Here is a 23315-nt window from a genome sequence, read left to right as displayed (position 1 = left end):
AGCTTGCTCCTTCCACAGGGCCTTTGCAAAAGCCTCTCTTTCTGTTCGCTCTTGCTTCAGGGCTGCTTTGTGTTGAGCTGTAGCTCTTCAAGAGCAGCTGTGGCTCCTCTGTCCTCCTCTATGACCAGCTGATTTCTCAGATCTCTCCGATTCATCTGCCTGTGAAACATAAAACAATTATTAGTTTGCTGTCTTTGGGCCTTTTGATTAAGATAACAGAAGTGTACTGTGTTCACTATTGAACAATGTGTGTACAAACATACAGTATATGGTGAGCATGAACAAAGCTGATTTACTCCTTAAGACGTTAAGTGAAAATAAACTTTTTAAATGAATCGCAAGCATGCTCTTGTGAAGACGAAGAAGGATACATATGAACGAAATGCCAGCAATTTCAAACAGAAGTATCAGCTGCATTGTTTGAAATTATTACTATTTTAATGTGTGTAAAAGTGTGGCAATGATCTTACTTCTTACGTCACTGAAGGGAATGACAGTTAATGCAATAATTTCAATAACACACCATCACTCATTTCATTTGTATTTGACATGCAAACAATTCTTTTTTGACAGCATACAAATTAGTGTTGGCACTGCTTTACAAAACCACTGAAATGCTTCAAATTGTCATACTACATTTCACCACTAGATGGCGCCATTCGTCAATGTCACAACGACAACACAGGACTACAACAGCACAAACGTGGACATATTATGTTGTGATAAATTCATACTGAAAGAAAGACATAATAAAGGAAGGAACCACTGAGTAATGCTAGTGGGTTTTAGTCAACTTGTCAAACAAATACCTTAGCCAGAGTCTAGTGGTTAGATTTAGAATATAACATAAACTGAGCTAAGTCATTGCTTTGAAAGAATCTAGCTTCAAAACAACGACTGAAATATAATTTGGAGAGTGAGTTGGCCTACTGTTGGACTTGGTTTATTATTGACAGTTGGTTATTACCAGTGCTCTGGAAGGTAATCACGCATGCGCATTTGCTGCTTTTACGAACGCCTGGGCTGGTAATTACATTTCTATGGGCAGAGCGCGAACACATCCACCGGTTCTCGCTGTAAAGCCAGAGCCAACTATATGTGTGTTTTTGTTGTTATGCTAACTAAAATGAGGCGTCTAATACAGAGATAGGTTTTTGAATCGGAACAGCCTCTCTTGTACGTCGTGTTTCTTCCCGGGAGAGCCCTCTCCCTTTTCTCTAAACCTGGCGGTTGTTTGAGCTGAAAGCCTGCCGCGGAGAGGTAGTCACACACAGGCCGCGAATCGGGTCCTGTTTCTGGGAGGAGACCACCCAGACTCCTCGGCTCCCTGCTAGCTTTTATTAGCCGGCTACGATGCGCCGCTGCTGCTGGTGTATTGTCTACACAGCAGGCCACTGTGAAGCGAGGCGGATCCTTGGATAAGTGTTTAAACTGAAGGGTGCCTTGGAAGATACACACCACACCTTTCAAGGTAATGTCTTCCCAGCTAGCTAACGTCATGCTGCTCCTGTATTAACGTCACAGGAGACACTCCCGAGCTAACTGCTAGCTTCTTCACATTTGCATGTATGGCCCGTTTAGCAAACCTGACGTTAACCAAATGTGTACTTTGTCACCTAACTGTACTTCCCCTCGTTAATGAGATTACTGTAACACAAGTATACTAATGTTATAGATGCAGCTAATTTAGTTAATTAGCAGTCACCTATTAGCTTATTTTCATCCAGCCAGCCAGCCAGGCCGTTAAAGGTGGTGTGGTGACGTCACGTGGAGTTAGCACGCTACAGGTAATAATAATATATAACATTCACTTTACTGAGGATAACTGAGGCTGTCTGGAGAGATGTAAATGAGCTTTAGTAGGGTGGGTTTGTGAGCAGGTGGCTGCATCATGATTAATGTAGGTAGAAATGCTGCGTTGGACTTATTCATTGTGTTTTTGTAACGTTAAGCGTGTTTCAGTGGCCACTAATGTGGTTTTAGTGCGAAGAGAAACTACAGTTGAAAGTGCTCCGAGTTTCATTTAGCCTCAGCACTGATTTAATAAAAACACACACAGTCTGCTCGACTTACTGCAGACTCTGTGTAATGGTAATAATAATACTGTGTGGCAGCAGAGTACAAAGTTGGGTGCTTTAAAGGAGAACTCACTGAAAACAAAACAAAAACATGACCCAACTTAAGCAAGATAGTTATCAGAGACAAAGCACAAGTCAGTGAGACAGTACATACTATCTTGTGTTGTGAGTTTTGTTTTGTTGCAGGATGTGAGGCTGTAGTTTTGAGGCTTTATCGACAATCTGTTAAGTTGCTCAGGTTCTTACTGGCCCAAAATGTGCTTTCTCAGCAAGTGTTTTTGGTTCAAGCAACTAATGTGATCATTGATTGGGTGAAGGAAAAAGATAGACTTCTACCTTTTTTATTTTGCAGTTGTGGTCTAGTACATACAGTACACGTGTGCTTGTCACAGTATAAATAACAACCAGAGAGTTTCATTGTTCATGTTCAGCACTGTTTTCAGTCACTGTAGGCCGAGGTTCATTTAACTGCAAAGACATGGTCTGCTCTCTGTCATCAAGCATTAGACATAATGAATGTGATCACGCCAGAGAGGATGCTACTTTGGTGCTTATGTCTCAGCCACCAGATATAAGCCTACGGTAATTGACTGCTATAGGGAGGATTAACAGCGGCACCCAAAACAGCACTTTCCTTTATAATCAGCAAACACCAGATGAGGATTTTATCTATTTTACTCATTGAAGAATCACTCTAATAGAGCATCGAGACACTAACCAGTGAGATTGTAATTCAGTATATTGTGGATGGCTGATATCCTGTTATTTGACTGTTACTCAGCCGTATGTTCAGTATAATTGTGACGGTAACATCATATTTGTCTTTGTTTTTAAGGATGGATGTTGATTTGTGTGCCAGTGGGGGCAGTACCAGGAGAAAGGTGGACTTGTCTGGGGTTGCAGAAGGCACAATGGACGTCGTATCGCTGGAGATGTACGACTCGGCCAGAGCAAAAATAGCTGCCAACCTGCGCTGGCTGTTTGCCAAAGCCTATGGCATTGGTAAGTAATTCAATTGGCATTCACGCTACACAAATGCTAACTTAAGTTTTCTTATTTAGATTTACATTTGGCTACATTGTATGACTTAATATCTGCCATTACAGATTCAACAACAAGAGATTGTGCTATCCGCACAATGTCTTCCTCGTGTTCACATAGTTATTTCAGACGTTATTGTTGAAACAATGTGTTCACTCTTATCCACGTACTGCTGTCAGCAGATTGTTTTAAAGCGTCAGTGGGGAAACAGTGACAGAAAGATAAATATTTCTGTGTGTGCACTTGAGCCAACAGTAATACCCTCCATGACATTAAGACAACCTTAAGAACCTTAAGATCAATCTTATAAGAATGCAGCACGATCACAGCTTATCTTCTGTTGAGTAGTTGATATCATAAGTCCAATTTCTTTTACTGGGAGCAGCTAGTCAAGTGCATTAAGGTTAAAATCCATTCAAAACAAAACTTTATTACATACTCAGGGCCCAGATACAAGACAATAAATGACATGGAATGAATTACATGCACAAGCACAATCAGATATCATGGTTTCATGAGAATATAAATCTGTGTCCTACAAAGAGTCAACAATACCAATGTTAGTGTTTGTTATTTGAAATGCGTGCAAGAGATGTTGACTCAACTTAATGTTCATTTTAAAGTCTAATGTGGTGCTGTTGGCTTACGCCCTTCATATCTCCAGCCATTAAAGTGTTGGCATGTTTTCAGATTAGATACACTATGAATTATTATAGGCTGTACAGTCCATTGTTTCTTCGTGCATACCTATATATTAACCATGAGAAAGTAAATCTGTGGTACATCCTGACTGTTGGTCAGGTGTTTAAGCTTCCGTCTGCAAAGGTTGCTGAAGTAGCATCACAGACTGGAGCTATTATTTGACTGCAGGGCTGCTGTTTACCTTTAGGTTTGTTTCACTGTGTCTCCTTGTCATAGACGTTAAGCTAAGTCAGTGTTAGCTTCAGCTAACTCTGGCACAAGGCCCATTATTTGCTGCTTCGCATGTCTGTTGCATCAGCGTAGTCAGCGTGGTTATTATTTCAGAGGCTCGTACAAGCTTTGCTTTGTATTCTGCTGTCTCTTGTATATCTGTGGCCATTACCCAGATTTTCTATAGCCGCTGAAGCATTCATATTAAACTGTCAGTCAGATTGGAGTTTTAATGGTAATCCAGGTTATGGGTGGAATGCTACGGTTTCTTTTGCCCAATTAGTTTTCTTCTTTTAGCCTAGCAGTTTGCTCTCAGGTAATTTATAGACTCATATTTTCTCAGAGTTCATAACAAAGCTTGTAGGCAATGGCTTGCTCAGTTCTTGGTCTGTCATCATTGACCCTGGCAAGCAACACAGGCCACAAAAATGTAAGCACATTAGCGATGCATCGCTAATAAGCCTGAGCGGAGATGCTGTTCAGTCACAACAGAAAGCATACGTTGGCTCCAAAGCTTTGGCAGCCCAGAGGGAGGCAACTCTCAGGTGCAGCTGCAATTATCTTCCTCCCCTGGCAACTGAATACACAAGGCCCATTTGTTTTCCACCCTATGGCTCATATGGTGTCTGCTACGTAGCTAATGCTGCACAGTAGTTTGCTCCTGCATCGACTGACTGACACAAACCGTGACGTAGCTCCATTTTAAAATAAGTGGGGCCATCTCGTTTGTATACGTCATGGTCTCCTGTCCAACCGCCCTCTTCATGGACCACAGCAGCTCCCAGTCGGAGCAACAGGCAGACACAGAGAGAGAGCACATGTCTTTACCCTGCTCTCCCCTGCTTGTGCTGCTCACGGTCGGCTGACTCTGCTGTAGCACATCCTGGGTGTTGCTGCCAAACCCCATCCTCAATGCTCCACCCAATCCCAGTGAGTAGATGTTTCAGCACGGCTCCTGGTGGCAGGAGGGTTTTGAGGGGGGGTGTAGCTGCCACACGACATCAGTATCTGAGGAATGAAGTCAAACGTGAAGTCTCGCCCCAGCCAGACCCCTTTGTTTTCATAAACAATCATTGCCACTGTTTAGATGTGTTTACTCAGACGTTGCTCTCCAGGAACGACCCACACTGCTGCCGAGTGTGTTCCTTATAGATTTTTGCTGTTGTATAATGACATCCTTATTTGCACCATGTGTACGGTGGCAGACAGTCATGTGATCTGAGCATTGGCGGCTGCTGACATAAAGGCTGCATGCCCAGTTGTATTAAAAATCGCCATTTCTGTTTCTACTTTTTTCTTACATCACAACAAATGTTAATAGTTTCATTGATAAAGGGATTTGATCAAACCAAAGGCTCAGAGTTACTGTTCAAGACAGAAAGGATCAGGGCGTCCCTACTTGCTAAGCTGACTCAGCAGGTGACAGGTCTCTGATGCACCGTGCGATGATCACAGGCAGAAACAAAAACAATGTCTGAACAGAGAAGATCAACATTTCTGTTTTTGGGAAAGACTGAATGTGTTAGAGCCGAGGAAACCTTCCTGTGGTGTTCAACGTGGTGTTATCTAACACTAGTTCTGAGTAAAACATTCTCGGTCTACAGCTCATGTGTTAGGGCGGTCCCCTTTTTAGTTGATTGGTCGACCAATCAGTCATTTTGGTGGTAGGCGACGAAGATTTCTTTGTTTTAGCCGTTTTAATGCTTTTGTCATGCTGGATGACTTATTTTTATGAGCATATCTCTGGTTAACAAGCCCAATCATGTTTTGTAGTGTAATATTCTTAGCCTACATATTTAATATACATCCTCACTTGTGCCGTTCAACATCTGTGCTTTATGTATTATCATCCACAAAACCAGCTGGAAGGAGCTGCCGGCCTGCCTTCCGGTTTTCCTGAGCAGGAGATTGCTGACGAGTGGCTCCCTTTATCTCCCCATTCAGAGCCGGCACTAAACACATCACACACACACACACACACACACACACACACGGCTTAGAGCAGAAAAACAGATTTAACAAAACAGGGTTCTTTCCATCACTGCACCGTTTTTTTGCATCATTTTTGACCTATTTTAAGCCTCTGTGTGGTTTACGATGCAATATAACTTTGGTTTGTGCGTGCCTCCGTCCCTCGCCCTTATATGGTTGGGATTTCTGGTTTTTGAGAGTGACTTCACATCCAAAGCAACAGACTCTGTAGTGTAGCTCATTGTTTTTTGTTAAGTTGGTGCTGGCACAGCCCACCGTGTCACCTGAGAGGCCTGCTTAGCAAGGATCTGTTTCCCAATGTTCTCCTGAAGTAAAAGGCTGTGACTTCCAAACCCAAGTGGTCCTGTTTGCTCCAGGTAAACTGAAGCCAGCAAAGAACAAATATTACGTAGAAAGTTGTTGCTTTCCTGTTGACACGGTAGACGTTTGATGGGTGGAGGCAGAGATGTTGGTGTTAAAGGTGTTTATATTCCTGCATCAGTGTCTTATTATATTGTTAAATGCCTCATGGTTCACCTGTCCACTGTCTCCATTGCAGACCACATTCCAGAGGACTTAAGGGACCCGTTCTACACGGACCAGTACGAGCAGGAGCACATCAAGCCGCCCGTCATCCGCCTGTTGCTGTCCTGCGAGCTCTACTGCCGCGTATGTGCGCTCATCCTCAAGACGGAGCAGGCGGCGTCTCTGCAGTCGCACCTCTCGGTCATCCAGTCTCTGTCCAGGAAGGGCATCTACGTCGTGGAAAGTGACGACACACCGGTCACAGATGAGGACCTGGCCTGTGTGCCCATCAAAATGGTGAGTGGACTGACTCGAGGTTGAGTCAAGGAAATAAGGCCAGACGCTATGACAACGTTGCACATCAGCTGAGCTCTTCCTGCTTCTGATGTGTTATTTTACCTCAGTGAAATCAGTGCGTTTATCTCGATCCAGCAGTGCAATCAGTCTCCACCACAGACGTTTGAGCCACGAGGAAGCTTCTCTCCGCTGTGCAGAGTAACTGAAACACTGTGCAGAGGCATGACATTTCATGTTATTTGCGTTTGCATAAGTAGTGAGTTGTTTTGCTTGACTTAGTGGAGCTTTCTGAAAAAGATTTGGCCGCTTTCTTATCATTTCTTTATTCAAATGAAGAGGTGGAATTTGACTGTTAGTCGTCACACAACTAGCAAGAGTATCATGCAAAACAGGGCCGTGATGAGGGCTGTGGTGTTTCATTGTCCCACATCTGTTCTCTCTCCTGTCCACATATTCATATTTGAAGATCTAGAACAAATGAAACCTCAATCATTTTTGCTTTTTTTCAACTAGTTTCTTCAGAATTAATTCCTAATCTAATGATTTAGTTGACTAAATAATCTGACAAAATAATCCACGCAGGCTTGTGTGTAAGCAGCCAGACACAAAAAGCCCTGTGAGGGGACGGAAAACTCTGAGCAGGACAACGCTTATCTCCGATAGACTGTTGGAACCCCCCACCCCCTCTCTTAGCTGATTGAGAAGGTGTTTCCATAGCAACATTTTTCGTGTGTGTGTGTCTCTGTCTGTCTGTCTGTCTGTCTGTCTGTCAAACACAGAGATGGCTCAGGGCAGCAGCAGTGCTCTCCATGGGGCTCCTCGCTGCCCTGAAGAAGGGCAGAGTAAGTGTTGGTAGAGAACAAAAGATTTAACAGCACATCATGCTGTTATATTTGCCCTTTTGTTAAAATTTTATTTTAGCACGACTTATTTGGATGATAAGTGCAGTACACAGTTTCTTTTAAGTTGAGTCATTTCGTGCAACAGCAGTTGTGGAAGTTAGCGGTTTAAAGCAACAAGAATTTATAGGAACATTTTTAAGACTTGATTAAATTGCTTTTGAAAACAGAAAAAAAGCTCAACAAAACAGAAGCTACTGTGTGAGTGATTCCAATGAGCCTGAGCAGCCTTCAGCTTCCTCCTTTCCTCTCCTCTCCCGTCTTAGTCTAGGTCTGTCTGGAAGTAGGCTCTCACTGGCTTTGTCGTCGTTCATGTACGTCGTGCTGTGCTGAATGTTCTGAATAGCTCTCGTTCTTTATGCTAACGAGCCTAACCTCGGTGCACTTCCATCACTAATTGGATTAATCCAGCAATATGTTGCACAAAGCACTGACTGAAACAATGGCATGGATCTATTTGCTCTGTAATGGATTCAGGTGCTGCATAGTTGTGATGTCGTGGGCGAGGAATAACCCTTTATAGACTTTTACATAGAATGAGATTCAGAAAGAGGCTAGCTACCAACATTGTGTTTTGTCAGCTGCAATCAGAGATGTATTTGGTGTTAATCCCCTCCCTGGCTGTTAAAAAGGTATATTTTTTTACTGGCAGGAAGCAGGTGTTAGGCCACTTGGAGTGGGGATACACCCCTGCTGGGCCTCTGGATTTCATTATGCTGTAGAGCAGCGGTTCCCAAACTTTTTAGGCCGCGCACCCCCTTCTACATCCCGACCGGGTTCGCGCACCCCCCCCCCCCCCCCCCCCCCCGTTAATAAAAAAAAAAAAAAAAAAAGAAGCAACAGAGCCTTTTAAGCCTTCATAGCGCATAAGAATCGGACCAATGAGAGAACAGTTTGCTCGCGCGTGGCGTTAGTTTACAATATTTAGTCCGCTGTTAAATGTTGCAGTGTGAACACAAACTGCAACATTGTATCATATTAATCCCTGAATCAGAACAAAGCAAATGAACTGAAGGTGTGAAAACGCCCTGAAACACTGCAACAAAGTTTCAATAACTTTCAGTGACACAAGGCGTCACTTTTAAAGAGCAATACTGATGGCGAGCACACACGCACAGGCTCAGAGGCAGATTATCACATTTCATTTACAATTAATGAGCGACTAATGTAGCCAGGATGTCTTCGGACAAAGCATCGATGCGGCGACACAGTGTTGTTGGACACCGGGATCATGCACAACTTTTTTGCTTCTTTCTCCCCAATCATACATTCCACCATCTCTCTGGCAGCTGGCAAGCTCACGTCTTCGGCGATTGTGTGCGGTAGCCCCTTTCTCGCTATTCTGTACCCAGATATGAAGCCCGTAGTGCGTCATTTATAGACCCAACACATCAATGAGACTGCAGTTGGTTTTGGCTGTTTTGTAACTCCTCCAATTTCGATATAAACAATGTAAGGGGCTTTTGACTTGCACTGGCATGCTTGGTGTTCAGGTGGCGACGTAAATAAGAGCTTCAGACTGTTAGCCAGAACCTCACTGCACACCACGCACTGTGGCTTTGGGGAATCTGCGTTGCCAATCCAAGTGAAGCCCAGACACACATACTTTTCATCATATTTCCTCTTGTTTTCCCAGTCTGATGCTCACTCTCGTTTCCTCTTTTTTCACCTTGACTCCGCGATGGGCCGATGTGCTCCCGATGTGTCTGTGCTATCCCTTCCTCCTTTCGGTCTCCTCCGTCTCATCTTCCTCTGACTCTGGCTCGATTTCTTCTCCCGGTCTCTCCCCAACGCACCTCTCCGTTCCCCTCGCCTCCGATTCCTCTCTCTCTCTCTGTCCCTCTCCTCTTTTACGACTGATAGCTTCAGATGTCCCGCCTGACAGTTTTTAAATTAAAATTACATTTTTTTTTTATATTTAATATTATTACACCATCAGACCGCCATTACACTTTTCCTCTCGCGCACCCCCTAGAGGCAGCTCGCGCACCCCCAGGGGTGCGCGCACCCCACTTTGGGAATCCCTGCTGTAGAGAGTGGGTTTAAAGGCGGACACCCATTGGGCTAAATGAGAAGTGTCACCTTTCATTAAACCGTAGCGAGTTATTTCAACCTCAGGGTTGTTCTGCTAGAGTTCTGAAGAAGACAGCATCCTTATCCATTGATCTCAGTCGTTTGATCACACACAATAGTGGCTGTTCTGTCCCAGAATCCACTGCTCACTGACTATTTTTACGACAAATGATTATTCAATAAAGTAAAGACAGGGCTATGCTTTAAACCAGCTGCTTCTCCTGAAGGTGTTGTCATGACATGGTGTAGGATGTTCATAATGAACGTTTAAAGGGAACCCCACTGATTGAACACATCAGCGTCTGTTGTGTACTACGATATTTACTGTCCAGCCTCGGGCAATCCTTCCAATCCAGCTAACTGTGTAATGTGATGTGGGTCGACATGGAGGAGGCCTCCCAACCAACCCGAGATGAGAAAGAACTCTGCTCACATGACTACTAGACTTTTAAATACTTTATTTTGACATTTGTCAGATTTTTGAAGTGAAAGATCAGCAAATCCTGCAGGATGAGTCAAGTGTTTTTTTTTTGCTTTTGGTATACTCTAAAATACATTTGATTTTTGTGATTCTAGTTTTGCACTGATTGAGGTCTGGCTGGTATTTATCTGCATCTGTAACGCTTTGAAATTATTGTTCTCAGAAACCTTAAAGCTCCATTCTGAAAGAATTTTAGTTACACTGTTTTTGAGTCTTTTGTGAGCGCTGTGTGAGGCAGTTTATTTTAGTTTGTTTGGATTACAAGTTCCAAAAAAAATAAGAAAACTACAATATGTGATGAAGTGTGATCTGGGTATTTCAGCTTATTTGCTATGGATTGCATTGGAAACCAGGAACAATCCGTTGAAATTGAATTGTCCTCTGTTTCTACTTCCCCCTCACTCAGAGTGCTCACGTGCCAATGATCGATGCCCTCATGATGGCCTACACAGTGGAGATGATCAGCATCGAGAAAGTGGTGGCTTCTGTCAAGCGCTTCTCTACCTTCAGTGCCTCCAAGGAGCTGCCCTTTGACCTGGAGGACGCCATGGTCTTCTGGATCAACAAGGTTGGCGCGCAGACACACACACACAGCACAGACATAAGCAGTGCATATACAACTAGAAAGGTGCTCTCAGTAGAGTGCAGATGTGATCCAGGTGTGTGTGTGTGTGTGTGTGTGTGTGAGAGAATGAGCATTAGATTAGGTCCTGTTTGTTTGCCAGCCTCTGCCTGAATGTGTGTGTGAATGTTGGCGTGCAGCAAAAGCGCTTTTAGTGGTTTGAGGACTAAGGAGATACAGAACTGGCATTTATATGGCGACTTAAGCCGCCATATAAATGCCAGTTCATTTATCATATTTAAAAACTTTTCACATCCACAGCGTTCCATGCATCTTGCAGTCCAGCCTCTTCACTCCGTAGTTGTCAATCTGATTATGACCCTCGGCTGTCGCTCTGCACCATGCGGTATGAATAATCTGTTTCACGCTGACATTTTAGGAGACAGTGGCCCTCTTGTTTTCTGGAGGCCTGCATGTCACTGGTGCTCAGAGACGGATAGCAGTGTGGATGTGGTGCACACACACAAGAGGCTCATGTTGCACTGATCTTTCAATGAGTTGAAGGCCCGAGGCTGCGAAAGCCGTGACGCAGTGTGTCCGTTAATCATCATGATGTCCCACACCGTCACTCATCATGATGTCCCACACCGTCACTGTCCGTTTGGGACAGTTTTTATTCCCATGTGGGAGAATAAAAGATCATTGGCCTGTTTTTTTTTGTTTTTTTTGACTACATGTAAACACGCTGTCATTATTTCTACTGCAGGTGAACACAAAGATAAGGGAGGTTACAGAAAGAGAGCACAAAGTCAAGCACCCCCCGCTGGAGTCCCCCAGCCACCAAAAGGTAACGCCACTCACAGCGTCTTCTTCTACAGGAGAGAGAAAACCTAAAATACCAGCGCTAAAGTGACCAACACATTTCTAACAGCAGCTTTATCTGTCTGGCCTTTTGGAACTTTTAGAAGTAACTTTTCTAACGCATAACCAAGTAACATTTATTTCATTGGTCTTCATCCAGGTGTTGTTGCTGCAAAATCTTTTTTCGAAAACTTAGTTCAAGACAAGGTCCTTAGTTGTGATGGAAGGAATGTTGCTCCCTGATGGCAGCTGTTGTGACCTTCCTCTCCTGTTCCGATCGGAACCTTTTGTCTCCTCTGACCTGTTGATCTCTCTGCTCCTCTTCCTCATCTGTCTCTCCCTCCCTCTCCTCTCTTATCCCTGCAAACTGGATAGTCTCCCTCCAAATGGTATTGGAAGCTAGTCCCTGTAAGTTGGATGCCAGCCCTGCCCCCCCCCCCCCATAACCCCATTTTCTTTCCTCTCTCCCCCCTTTGCACGCGTAGTCCTGTGTTGATGTGCTCGCACACACTCCACCATGGCTCATTCAAGCTCATTCTGTGCTGCTTGTAGCCAGCGTCGGTCAGCAAGGGGGAGAAGGCTGACGGTTCTTTTCTTTTGTTTCTTCTTTTTTGTTCCCTCGTGGCAAACATGTCGCCCAGGTGTAAGGTTCCTCTGACCTATTTGTGAAGTGATCAAGAGATATTCCTTTAGCTACGCGATGTGTGCTGCCTCATTTCAAGCTCCAGTACGCCATGTGGATCTGCTGCTTGTTTTTTTGCTTTGCAGTTCCATCCCTGGCCACCTCCTCTCACTGATCTGCTTTGTCATTCCCCCTCCGGTCTCTGTCTCTTCTGCTCTCACACACGGTCTCCTCTGACATTATCTCTGCTCTCGTGTGTGTGTGTGTGTGTGTGTGTGTGTGTGTGTGTGTCAGCCTGATGTCATGCACGAGCTGGCCCACTGCATGCTGAAGCCAGAGGAGCTCTTAGAAGCGGTACGGTGGTCCCTCTTTGTCGGGGGAAGTTCTTTTTTTATGTAGAACTTATTTCGGAGTAGAGTTCCTTAAGTTTGGTTGGTAGTTTCACCTGTGACTTGTGACAAAAGCTTCCCAAGTACAGTCAGTCTAATTTTGTGCAACAGCCTCCCAATACACTGTGGATGTTGAGAAAACGCTGTACAAGTTTAAGATAAGTATATCTTTGTTGTGTGTGTGATCTTCTTAAATCGTGCAGTGGTCTCTTAGTTTCTGTGCTCGGCTTTGCCCTCTTTGATCAGTTTGGGTTTAAAATCAAGCTTTGATCTCTTTATTGAAGGGTTCCTTAGAAACATGTTTTTCAAAGAATTGTCACCAAGATGCATACTGAGCAAATCACCTTGTCAGTGCTCTGGTGAACAAACTACGTATGTAAAAACCTAGTTTGATATTTCTGTACTGCAGGTTTTTTGTTCATTATCAGCCAACATACGTATTGACGTATCTGCACTCAGCTCTTTTACAAGTGTCACTGACATGTCAGATTGATTAGTCATTACATACCGAGTGGTGTTCCTCGTATAAGGTGAATGTTTTGATGTCACGCAGAAGCATTTTGGAGTTACAAGCTGCAGTACCAGTCAGTTCAGTCTGCTCTGGCTTCCTGTGCGATCTATATTTATGTTGCTCCAAATCATATGTAGGCCTGTAATCGAGCTCCATCCCCAGTTTCTAAAACGGTTGCACATGCCTATGTAACAATGATCAGCCTATATATATTGAGTCTGTTGTATTTCGTTGATTTGTGCATGTTCTATCTGAAAATGCCCATCTTTACCAGCTGTTGGTAGCTATGCATCTGTCGTCAGCGAGTTCTTACGACACACTCATTTCCCAGAAGTGGGACAGTGATTAGCCCAGTTTCTCTCCCAGTCAGCTGGCTCACGTTGGGCTCCTCTGCTATTGAGGCCTGAGGAAGGCTGACCATCTGTGTTGTTCATACCACTGCTCTAACACCTCCACCTCCTCACAGTTAACCAGCTCTTTGGGGTTCTCCCTAAACTGCTTGATCACGAGCAGCGAGGCTTTGTCTTTGCACTAAATCTGCTGTTGATCCTTTGAAGAGGAGTATCATCTTACATTATCAGCAAATCAAACCACTAGCTTTCTTTGAAACTCCAGGGGCGAACCTTGATCTGATGCTTCAAAGCGAAACATCCGTGATCAATATATTGGTGAGACGTGAATCTCACCAACAAAGGAGTTTGGTGCTGGTGACACTAGTCAATGCATTTAGGATGTTTCATGTGGTGTCATCGGTTGTTGGTATCATTGTGGTGTTTGTAGTTGCTGTTCTCCCATAACGCCCTCTTCGTCTCCCCCTGGTGGCTAGGTGCGGTATCGCCGGGAGCACGCTTCAGGCCGCCAGCTGCCCTTCTTCCCTCTGCTGGAAGACCTGATGAGGGACGTGTGTGACGGAGCGGCACTGCTCACTGTGGTCAACTACTTCTGCCCAGACCTCATGAAGCTGGAGGGTATGCTGAGCCACTCGCAGACACGCATTCAATCGATGAATCTTAATTATCAGTTGCCCTCAACATATTTTTCTGTAAAGATCATCGAGCTTTCTCTGCTACATTGAATTAATATCCATGTGTGACCCTATTTCTGGCGCCTGCACATGGCTGACTGTCCCGTCAGTGTGACATTAATAGCCAGCAGGTCATGGCGTTGTGTCCCGATCTGACTCTGCTCTCTCTTCCTGTCTGACCAGATGTTTGCCTGAAGGAAGTCCCCTCCATTGCCGATAGCCTGTACAACATTCATCTACTCAAAGAGTTCGCCAACGAGTATCTGAATAAGAGTTTCTATCTGACGATGGAGGACATGCTCTACTCGCCGCTCGTGCTCAAGGTACAAAACGTGACGTCCTGTGTTTTCATCAACGTTTGCAATAAAAATGTAAAAACCACTTGGGCTAAACAATTTGTGCTGTTATTTTGAGCTTAATGATGATCATCAAGTCTGTTTGATGTGTTTCTCGTGCTCTCTATGTAGCACAATGTGATGGTGTTCATTGCTGAACTCTTCTGGTGGTTTGAGACTGTCAAGCCAGAGTTTGTCCAGCCCAGAGACCTCCAAGAGTTCAAAGATGGTAAGCATCCCCGTGTGATTCCCACGAAACGTAAATCTCCTTCCAGTCTCTCTGATCTCTACGTCATTGGAAGTTGCATTTAAAATGCCCCTTTCTTATTTCTTAAGTTTTTATTTTGATTACAGTCGAGGTTCTTTGTTGAGATTTCCAGTATCGGTCACTACAACTCTCCCTTCCTCCTCTTCTCAGCTCGAACCATAGCTCAGCCCAAGAGTGCCCGCCCATCAGTGCCTATCTCCAACGCCACCAAGCGCAGCTTCCTGGCCAGCCCTGGTTCGGCCGATAGCCAGAGCAGCCCCGAAGTCTGTAACAGGTACTTCCTGCACCCTGAAGACTCTGACCCCCTGTAAGTCTTCTCTCGCTCTCCTCCTCATCATGTTGAAAGATAACTGAATGTATTTGGTTGGGGGGGGGGGGGGGGGGGAGGAAATGTTCTTACCCCATACTTTGCACTGGTGAAGCGAAGACTTTCTGTTAATCTGCTCTCCCAACAGTGTTTAAAAGACAGTTGTGTTTGTTACTTTTTAAAAAAGTGATTTCTGTTTGTTTTTTAGTAAAGGGGGTCCAACCATCAGTCCTTCCCACCCGCTCCTGCCCCTCAGACAGAGGCAGCAGAAGCAGCATGGAGAAGATGGTGCAGGTAAGGACAACAGTCTTCACACCAACAAGAAGACAAAGGATTGCTCGTCAGTATATGAGTGTGACCAGCAGCTGTTGTTAGACTTATTTTTTGCTTTTGTGTGTGTGTTTCTGGTAAGGTGTCAGAAACCGCTCCAACTCCCTGACTCAAATGGACGGACAACCCCGAGGCTCTGTCGTTGCATGGCCCGACAAGAGGCAGAGGTACCTAAAGGAGCTCAAACTCACACCTGAATTGGCTCTAATATGAAACATATATTTCTACTCGTGGTTTGGAATACCTTTTGTTTCCATATACTACTGAAGGTGAGAAGATGAAACCTTTTTAAAGTTCGGTGGGCTTTGTTATAAATCCGCTGATGGATATTTAAATTGTAATGGATGCAAATGTACTTTGGTTAGAGGTTCACTCCCTGTCCGTCCTTTTGTAAGCGTGTACAATACTATAATTTATACGGCAAAGATTTTGGTTGTGTAACTATTTGTACAGCTGCAATGATTTGCTTGTTAATTGATCAGTCGATTTTATAGACAATCCATTGGCTAATGTGAATGCTCAAGCAGAAATGCTGAACATTGGATGGACGAACTTCCAAACACAAACTCTAAGCAGCTTATAATGTATAATTGTGTTTTTATTTTCATTCTCTCCTCCTGCAGACCGCTGTCCACGCTGAGCCCCTACATGTTTCACTCGGCCACAGACGGCGATGCAGACATTGCTTCTGGCGACGGTGTGAGTCTGGCTCGCTCCATAAGCAAGGACAGCCTGGCGTCCAACGTCATCAACGTCACGCCCAAACACCAGACGTCTGTCCACCAGCCTTCACAGGCTGCAATGCGCCGCGTCAACGGCCTCAGCCTCCTGGGAAACGTCAACATTGAGGATGGGGAAGAAACTCTGGTCGCAGTTGCGAGAACTGATGCCGCCGTCGTCCCCAAACGGGTCGACGGGACGCAAGCAACTGCCACAGCGGGACCCGAACCATCCGCGGAGTCCACGCCTGCACCCGATAGCTTTTACCTAGAACCACTGATGCCTTCTGTGATCAAAGCAGCGAAAGAGAAGTCTGTATGTCTGAACAAGCAGGAGGAGAGCGGTGAGGGGCCCCACTCCTCTGGGAGGGGCTCTCTACGCAGAGGAGACGGATCTGCATCGGTCGTTCGTAGGAAAGCTCCCTGCAGCTTGAACCGGACCTTCACCCCTCCGGGTGAGGAGGGAGACTTGTCGGGGGAGCTTCAACCGGGTCCGGTAGATTTCTGCCCCATTGTTACCAGCAGTGTGGACCCCTCGTCCAGAGAACCAGCTGGGGGGTTCTACCTTCATTCAGATTCTGAAGAGCCAAAGCCTGCCCAGGCCCCGGATGCTGAGCTTGAGGACCTGGATGAAGAGGATCTGGATGAAGCTCTTACCACTAAAGACCCCAACTGGGCCAGGAAAGCCCTGAATGAGGATGAAGAAGAAGAATCAGCCAAACTCCAAGAGGACATGAATGTGAAAGAGCACGAGGACAAAGACATGAACGGCGGCAGCGGTCGCTCCAGCCCCTGTCTCAGCGGTCACTCCCAGGCCAGCAGCATAGCCAGCGGCAGTGTGCGCATGACCTCCTTCGCCGAGCGCAAAGCCCAGCAGCAGCGCTTCGGCAGCAACCACGACCTGCGCTCCAGTGCCTCCAGCTCCCAAAGGACCACTCCGGATGGATCGGAGAGCAGCGGGCCCCTGGCTTCCTCCTGGAGGCTTAAAAGGGACCAGAGCCCCTCCGGCGACGGTGGCGGCGGTTCTAACGTACTGGCTTCTGAAATTGTCCAGCTCCGCATGCAGCTGGAGGAGAAGCGACGTGCCATCGAGCACCAGAAGAAGAAGATGGAAGTTCTGTCGGCGAGGCAGAGGCAGAAACTGGGAAAGGCTGCCTTCCTGCACATCGTGAAGAAAGGCAAACGCGACACGCTACCCAACCCACTCAAAGCTGACATCTCGAAAGACGAGCTCAGTGCGGAGAGAGCACCATCAAGTAAAGACATGTGTGTCGATGCCCTCAGAGGGGACAAAGTGGTGGCGGTAGCCCCCCCGCCAGGTGCCTTAGCAGCAGAAAAGAAAGAGCCCAGCGGAAGCTTCCATCTGGAAGAAGAGTTGGACCTAAACGAGTGCAGCCACTCCATCGACCTGTTGAACGACGCCATCGGCAGCATCCAGCAACAGATGATGCAGCTGTCACTGCAGCAGGAGATGTTGATGAAACAGAATGTACAGTCCCCGCCTGGTGCAGCTCAGGCTCCTCCCGTCACCGGCGACTCAAAGGGAAAGGCAGGCTTTCACTTTGTGGAGCACATCTCCAGCGCCGACCTCACTCCCACCAGGAAACCCCCCAAGCTGAGCTCAGGCCGGGGCTCCAGGGCCAAACCGTCGGAGCTAAAGATAGCCAAGGAGCAGGGCCGGCAGGCCTCCAGGACCCTCACCCCCACCCAGAGCGGGTCGGAGACATTACCACACATAAAGCAGTTAGCCGGGGGCCGGTCCCCCAGGACCGAGCAGCCCGACAGCCCCAGGACCCCCACAGCAGCGGAGACAATCGACAGGCCAGGCGCCGGCCACGCTCGCAGCGCCAACTTCCGCCTTCACGACGAGGCAAACATGCGCCTGCCGACCCGAGTGGACCTGAAGGCCGTGGAAGTGTCCTTTGACGAGTGCCTGTCCGGCACCCAGAGAGAGTCCGACCTCAACTCCTCCGACGGTTCAGGGAAAGAGAACATGCCATCGGACGAGGTGCAGCGCAACAGATCCGCACTGATCGAGGTGGACCTGTCTGTCCCCGAGGAAGAGGAAGCTGCTGAGTACACGACAGGAGGAGGCGATGGAGAGCAGAAGTCAGTCATGGGCTTCTTCTTCAAGGTAATGCCTTTGAACGAAATAGATTTATTTATTTCATTTTTTCCAGTCCAGTCGTTGATGTCGGGTTCCATGTTCTTGTGTTGTAGGACGAGCAGAAGGCAGAGGACGAGCTTGCTAAGAAGAGAGCGGCGTTCTTGCTGAAGCAGCAGAAGAAAGCCGAGGAGGCTCGAATCCGTAAACAACAGCTAGAATCAGAATCGGAGCTGAAGCGAGACGAAGTCAGGTAACCTGTCCAACGTTAGCGTAGGATTTACATGTCGTTCTTCCAAAAACCACGTGCTAACACTGCTGTTTGGTTTCAACTCCAGACGGAAGGCAGAGGAGGACCGCTTGCGGAAAGAAGATGAGAAGACCCGGCGTGAGCTGATAAAGCAGGAGTATCTCCGCAGGAAGCAGCAGGAGCTGCTGGAGGAACAAGGCCTCGGGAAGCCCAAAGCCCCCAAAACCTCCAAACCCAAGCAGAAACACCGACCCAAGCCCGTCCTCAGGGAGGAGGCGTCCGGCGACAATTTCTCCAAGTGCTATTCTTCCACACGTAAGATCGTTACATCATGAGTTTGACATTTAACGGTCACATTGTGTCTTAACACGTGCTAGCACAGTGTGCTTCATTTGCTTCATTTGCACAGCTGAGCTGTGGGGCACGTTGGCTGATGCTTGTTCTACGGTTACTTTGTCACATGACTGAGATTCGTTTCTGACACAAATGTCTTCGCTGCTTTGGATTAAATGACGGATTGAATATCAAATGGAGTAACACACTGATTAGTGTAGCCTAATCTTTATCTGCAACTGGGCAGAAATAATGTGTCCAAGCTGAAAAAACCTGAAATTAAAAAAATGTTGATTCAGAATGCAAATGCCAATGTAATGAGGGTACAGCCCTCAAATGATATGAAATAAAACAAACTTGTAGAGAAAGAAGAGATGGGATTTCATGCAGAAAATGGCATTTAACCACAAAGCACACTCTCTGTTCCACACAGCTGACAACCTGAACAACACCCAATCAGGCTCCAGTCTGTCTCTGGCCTCCGCTGCCACCAACGAGGCCGACAGCGTCAACTCTGGAGGGGCGGGCTCTCAGCGGTAAGCTGCTTCCAGCTTTAGTTTTGTTTACAATGTTAGCTTGCGCTTAAGACGTATTCTGTGTGTCGTTTTCGAGGTTTGCAGTCGTTCTAGTGTTTTCAGTCTGTGCCTCCTTTTGGTTTTGTCCTCCAGCTGCGACTCCGTGGAGTCGTTTCCCGGCAGTCGTGCCAACAGTCGAGCTGCAGAAAGGGACTGGGACAACGGCTCCACTGCGTCCTCCATCACTTCCATGGCTGAATACACTGGTCAGTTTATTATGTTGTCTATCAACAGATATGCTGCTATAACAGACCAGTAGTTGTGTTATTTATCATCTGACTATTTACTCTCTTAAGTGTTCCAACAACTATGAGATCTAACTGGCTTTTCTCCCTTAGGTCCCAAACTGTTCAAAGAGCCCAGCGCCAAGTCCAATAAGCCGATCATCCACAATGCAATCTCCCACTGCTGCTTGGCTGGCAAAGTCAACGAGCCTCAGAAGAACCAGATCCTAGAGGTCAGTCCTCTAAAAACACCACATTACACACCGCTTTTTAAGCCAAAAAGTGAATCTCCTACTCATTTTGCACTTTCACTGTACTTCATTATTATTCCCTTCCCCTCCAGGAGTTGGAGAAGTGCGAGTCCAACCACCTGATGATCCTGTTCCGTGACGGCGGCTGCCAGTTCCGGGCGCTCTACTCGTACTTCCCAGACACGGAAGAGATCCAAAAGCTGACGGGGACGGGACCCAAGAGCATCAGCAAGAAGATGATCGACAAGCTGTACAAGTACAGCTCTGACCGAAAGCAGTTCACCGTCATCCCCTCCAAGACTGTGTCAGTCAGCGTGGACGCCATCACCATCCACAACCAACTGTGGCATGCCAAGAGAGGTGCTGTGCCAAAGAAAAGCGCAAAATAGCAGAGAGCCGGATTTCAAACCCTCCTTCACCCAAGTCGTCTCCTCCCCATCGCGCTTGTTTCCTGAATAGACTGCATTGACACTCACCGCCATGCTCGGCCTGGAAACCTGGAGGCCGTGTGTGTGTGTGTGTGTGTGTGTGTGTGTGTGCGTGTGTGTGTGTGTCAGTCAGTGAGTGTCACAGGTGGTCTGAGGGATCGGTGCTTGCAACTAAAAGGAATGCGGCTGAATTTGCCTCTCAGTGAGATCTATTCGGGTTTCTTTTGGTCCGGCTCGGTTTTTATACGACTCAAGCATGTGGCATTTTCTTCCTCTGTTTCTCTCATACTCTTCTTCTTCTTTTTTTTTATTCTTTTTTTTAATACATAAAGTATTTATTAGTTCAGCACTGTCATGGTCGAGAGCTCAGCTGCAGCACTAAAGTCTCTCCTTTCGGACAACTTGGGAACAAAAGGAGGGGGGGGGGCATTGGGGGAATTCTGTCGCTCTTTTTCGGGAAAATCCGAAGCAAAGGACCTTTTTACAACGCTTTAGGACCGCCAGTCTGCTCTGCTGTCCCAACAACAATCTCTTCCTGCGTGGACTGTCGAATCAGGCTGGCATTGCCGAATTTGCCTCACCGGGGATCTCCAAAAAAAAACAAAGCTGCTGCTCTGAACTGTCTTCTTCTTTAGTCCCGGGGAGCTCCTCAGGTCTCCCTCAGACATCCGTTGGCCTTTTCACGCATCGTGGTACTATCGTCTATTTATTCAACCGCTTTTTAGACTAGACGCTGATCGTGTAGCACTGGATATGTGTATAGCAACAAAAAAAACAGAAAGTTAACGGTCATTTAAATACTTTTTCAAAACATCCTTTTCTGGGAAGAATAGGGTGACGGATAGATTTCTGGGACATAAATTGTGCTTTTTTTTTTTGTTTCAGCCTTTTTCTTTCTGATTACAGCGATGTGCTTTAGAGTCTGAGCTGATGTTATGCGTTTTCATCATAACGGATATTCTCTGATGTTTAGAGCTTAGTTGTGTCTTCTCGCTCCACTGGGCACTCTTGAATTGTCCTGTATAAAGGTGCACTCACGAACACTTGTCGACGGCTTCTTTCATGCAATGTAACCCCCCCCCCCCCCCCCCCCTCCCTAGTGTTTTTGTCGGCCCGTCCCATCTTTAACCACGAGCGCGGCGCACACACTCTTGTTGTGAAGGGTGTGTTGCGTGTCGCTCTGTAACCGCTTGGAGTGACAGTATTTGATACGTTCACAGAGGCGTTTGTGTGTGCAGACTGTGGTTCAGTTATTAAACCGACATTAAAGAACATTCCTCCAAGGTGTTGACAACAGCTGCCATGTTCTCTTCTCTCCGTCTTTAAAAGAAATACAAAAGTGCTTTTTTACAAACCGTTTGTTGGCCTCGAGAACGACCAGTGTTGCACGAGCACTTTACTTTCTGTTTGTTGGGAATTTAACCTTTTCGAATGGGCATAAAAACGAAGAACTAATTGATCATCCTGCTGTTGTGCGCTCATAAAAATTGTTGAAACCAAACGCTAAGATTTAATACTGACATTTAAAGTTGATACGATACTACTGCTGTCTCCAAAAACAAGCTGATACTTGAGTTCTCCTTTGCTGCATATTGATTTGTTTTTGGGTGGACGGGGTGGCAGATCCTTAATTGTATGCAAGTGTATTTCTATGTTCACTAAACGATTGTACTGGCATTTGGTCACCATTTTTGTTACACTGGTGTACTTTTCATCCTTGTTGATTTTATCTCTGATCCCATGCCATCTATTTATTTTACAAATGGAAGCACTGAACCGGAGCACATGTTCAAGTGAATAAAAGTCACATTTTTCATTTTTATTCTTTCCTCATGGCTTGATTTGTCCATTTGTGAGACTCCACTGTTTATGTTATGTCTTTAGACACCACACTGATTTCAGTCTTTGCACAACCAACGGGTTATTTTTTAGTTTTTTCACATTTCTTTCGCAACAGGTGAAGCTGCATCTTTTCACTGAAATGTCAGTTTTTCTTCCCATTTGTGAGTTGACACTAACGACACAGGGTTGTGGGAATCTTCTCAAAGCAAAGAGGCAAACGTGTCTCATCCAACATGATGCTGGGTTTCCTCCTCTGGCGCTAACTGCCTCACACTCCACCACCCAACCGGAACAGCGCCTTGACGCCAGCGCTCATAACCATGGCAAGCTATGATCTGCCATGGCAACAGTGTTTCTTCAGGTGATCACAAGACCCCCCCCACCCCCCCCCCCCCAAACTTTGTAAACTCAGTCCAGGTAGAGTCCAAGCTGTAGACCTGCACCCAGCGTCCATCATGAAGGGTAAGTGCACGTCTTCCACGCTTGTACGACGTGATAAAAATTATGAAATGTTGAAGTCAGAGCTGATCTGAGTTCTGTTTCTCCACAGCTGTTGCTGCTCTCGTCTTGTTGCTGATAAACGTGCGTTTGAGTCATTCTTGTCGTGAAGTGGGACAGATTTTGATCTGCTCGAACATTCCACAAGGTGAGGACTCTCCTTGTTTAGCCAGATATCTTGAAGTGATATCTTCTGATCTACTTGCTTCCATACCACAGCTTTGTAGAAACTTACAGTACAAATTGTATCTTATTTCCTCAAAATTATTCTAAATGTTTGTTACCTAAAATGTTCTCTTCAAAGTTCTGCCAATCATAAACTCTTTTAATGTAGAAATGCTTCGTCACATTAACATCCATGGATTTAAAGTGTGTGCATTTCTAGATGGTCTGCAGAAGTCAGTCTTGTCAACTAGATGGCAGCACAACTTTGAAATCGTGTCATGAAATAATAAATAGAATTGCTGCAACATATAGGTTGATCGTGCGTACATAAGTGCTGGCTTTCAAATGCAGCGAGACATCCAGGTTCCCTTTAATGCACTCGTCTTGTATCTGCATCGCTACCGATACCATTTCTTTCTCCGACAGTCATTTTAATAAAG

The 23315-nt window shown here is 46.0% G+C and overlaps 1 protein-coding gene across 1 annotated transcript; it reads left to right on the top strand.

Moving 5' to 3' along the window:
• The first annotated feature begins 1216 nt into the window (after window positions 1-1216).
• On the top strand, window positions 1217-22158 carry camsap1b (calmodulin regulated spectrin-associated protein 1b). Its single transcript, XM_079270317.1, has 18 exons — window positions 1217-1471; window positions 2914-3080; window positions 6562-6824; window positions 10684-10845; window positions 11606-11686; window positions 14049-14190; window positions 14430-14569; window positions 14714-14810; window positions 15000-15156; window positions 15365-15450; window positions 15569-15653; window positions 16110-18339; window positions 18426-18562; window positions 18648-18874; window positions 19326-19428; window positions 19561-19673; window positions 19806-19924; window positions 20035-22158. The coding sequence occupies exons 2-18, from the start codon at window positions 2915-2917 to the stop codon at window positions 20329-20331; spliced, it is 4605 nt and encodes a 1534-aa protein (XP_079126443.1). The 5' UTR covers window positions 1217-1471; window position 2914; the 3' UTR covers window positions 20332-22158.
• Window positions 22159-23315: the final 1157 nt, after the last annotated feature.

This window comes from Melanostigma gelatinosum (assembly GCF_949748355.1).
Source record: "Melanostigma gelatinosum genome assembly, chromosome: 6".
In the NCBI taxonomy this organism is placed as follows: Eukaryota; Metazoa; Chordata; class Actinopteri; order Perciformes; family Zoarcidae; genus Melanostigma; species Melanostigma gelatinosum.
The sequence above is the reverse complement of the archived record's forward strand: the minus strand, read 5'-3'. Positions and strand labels throughout refer to the sequence as shown.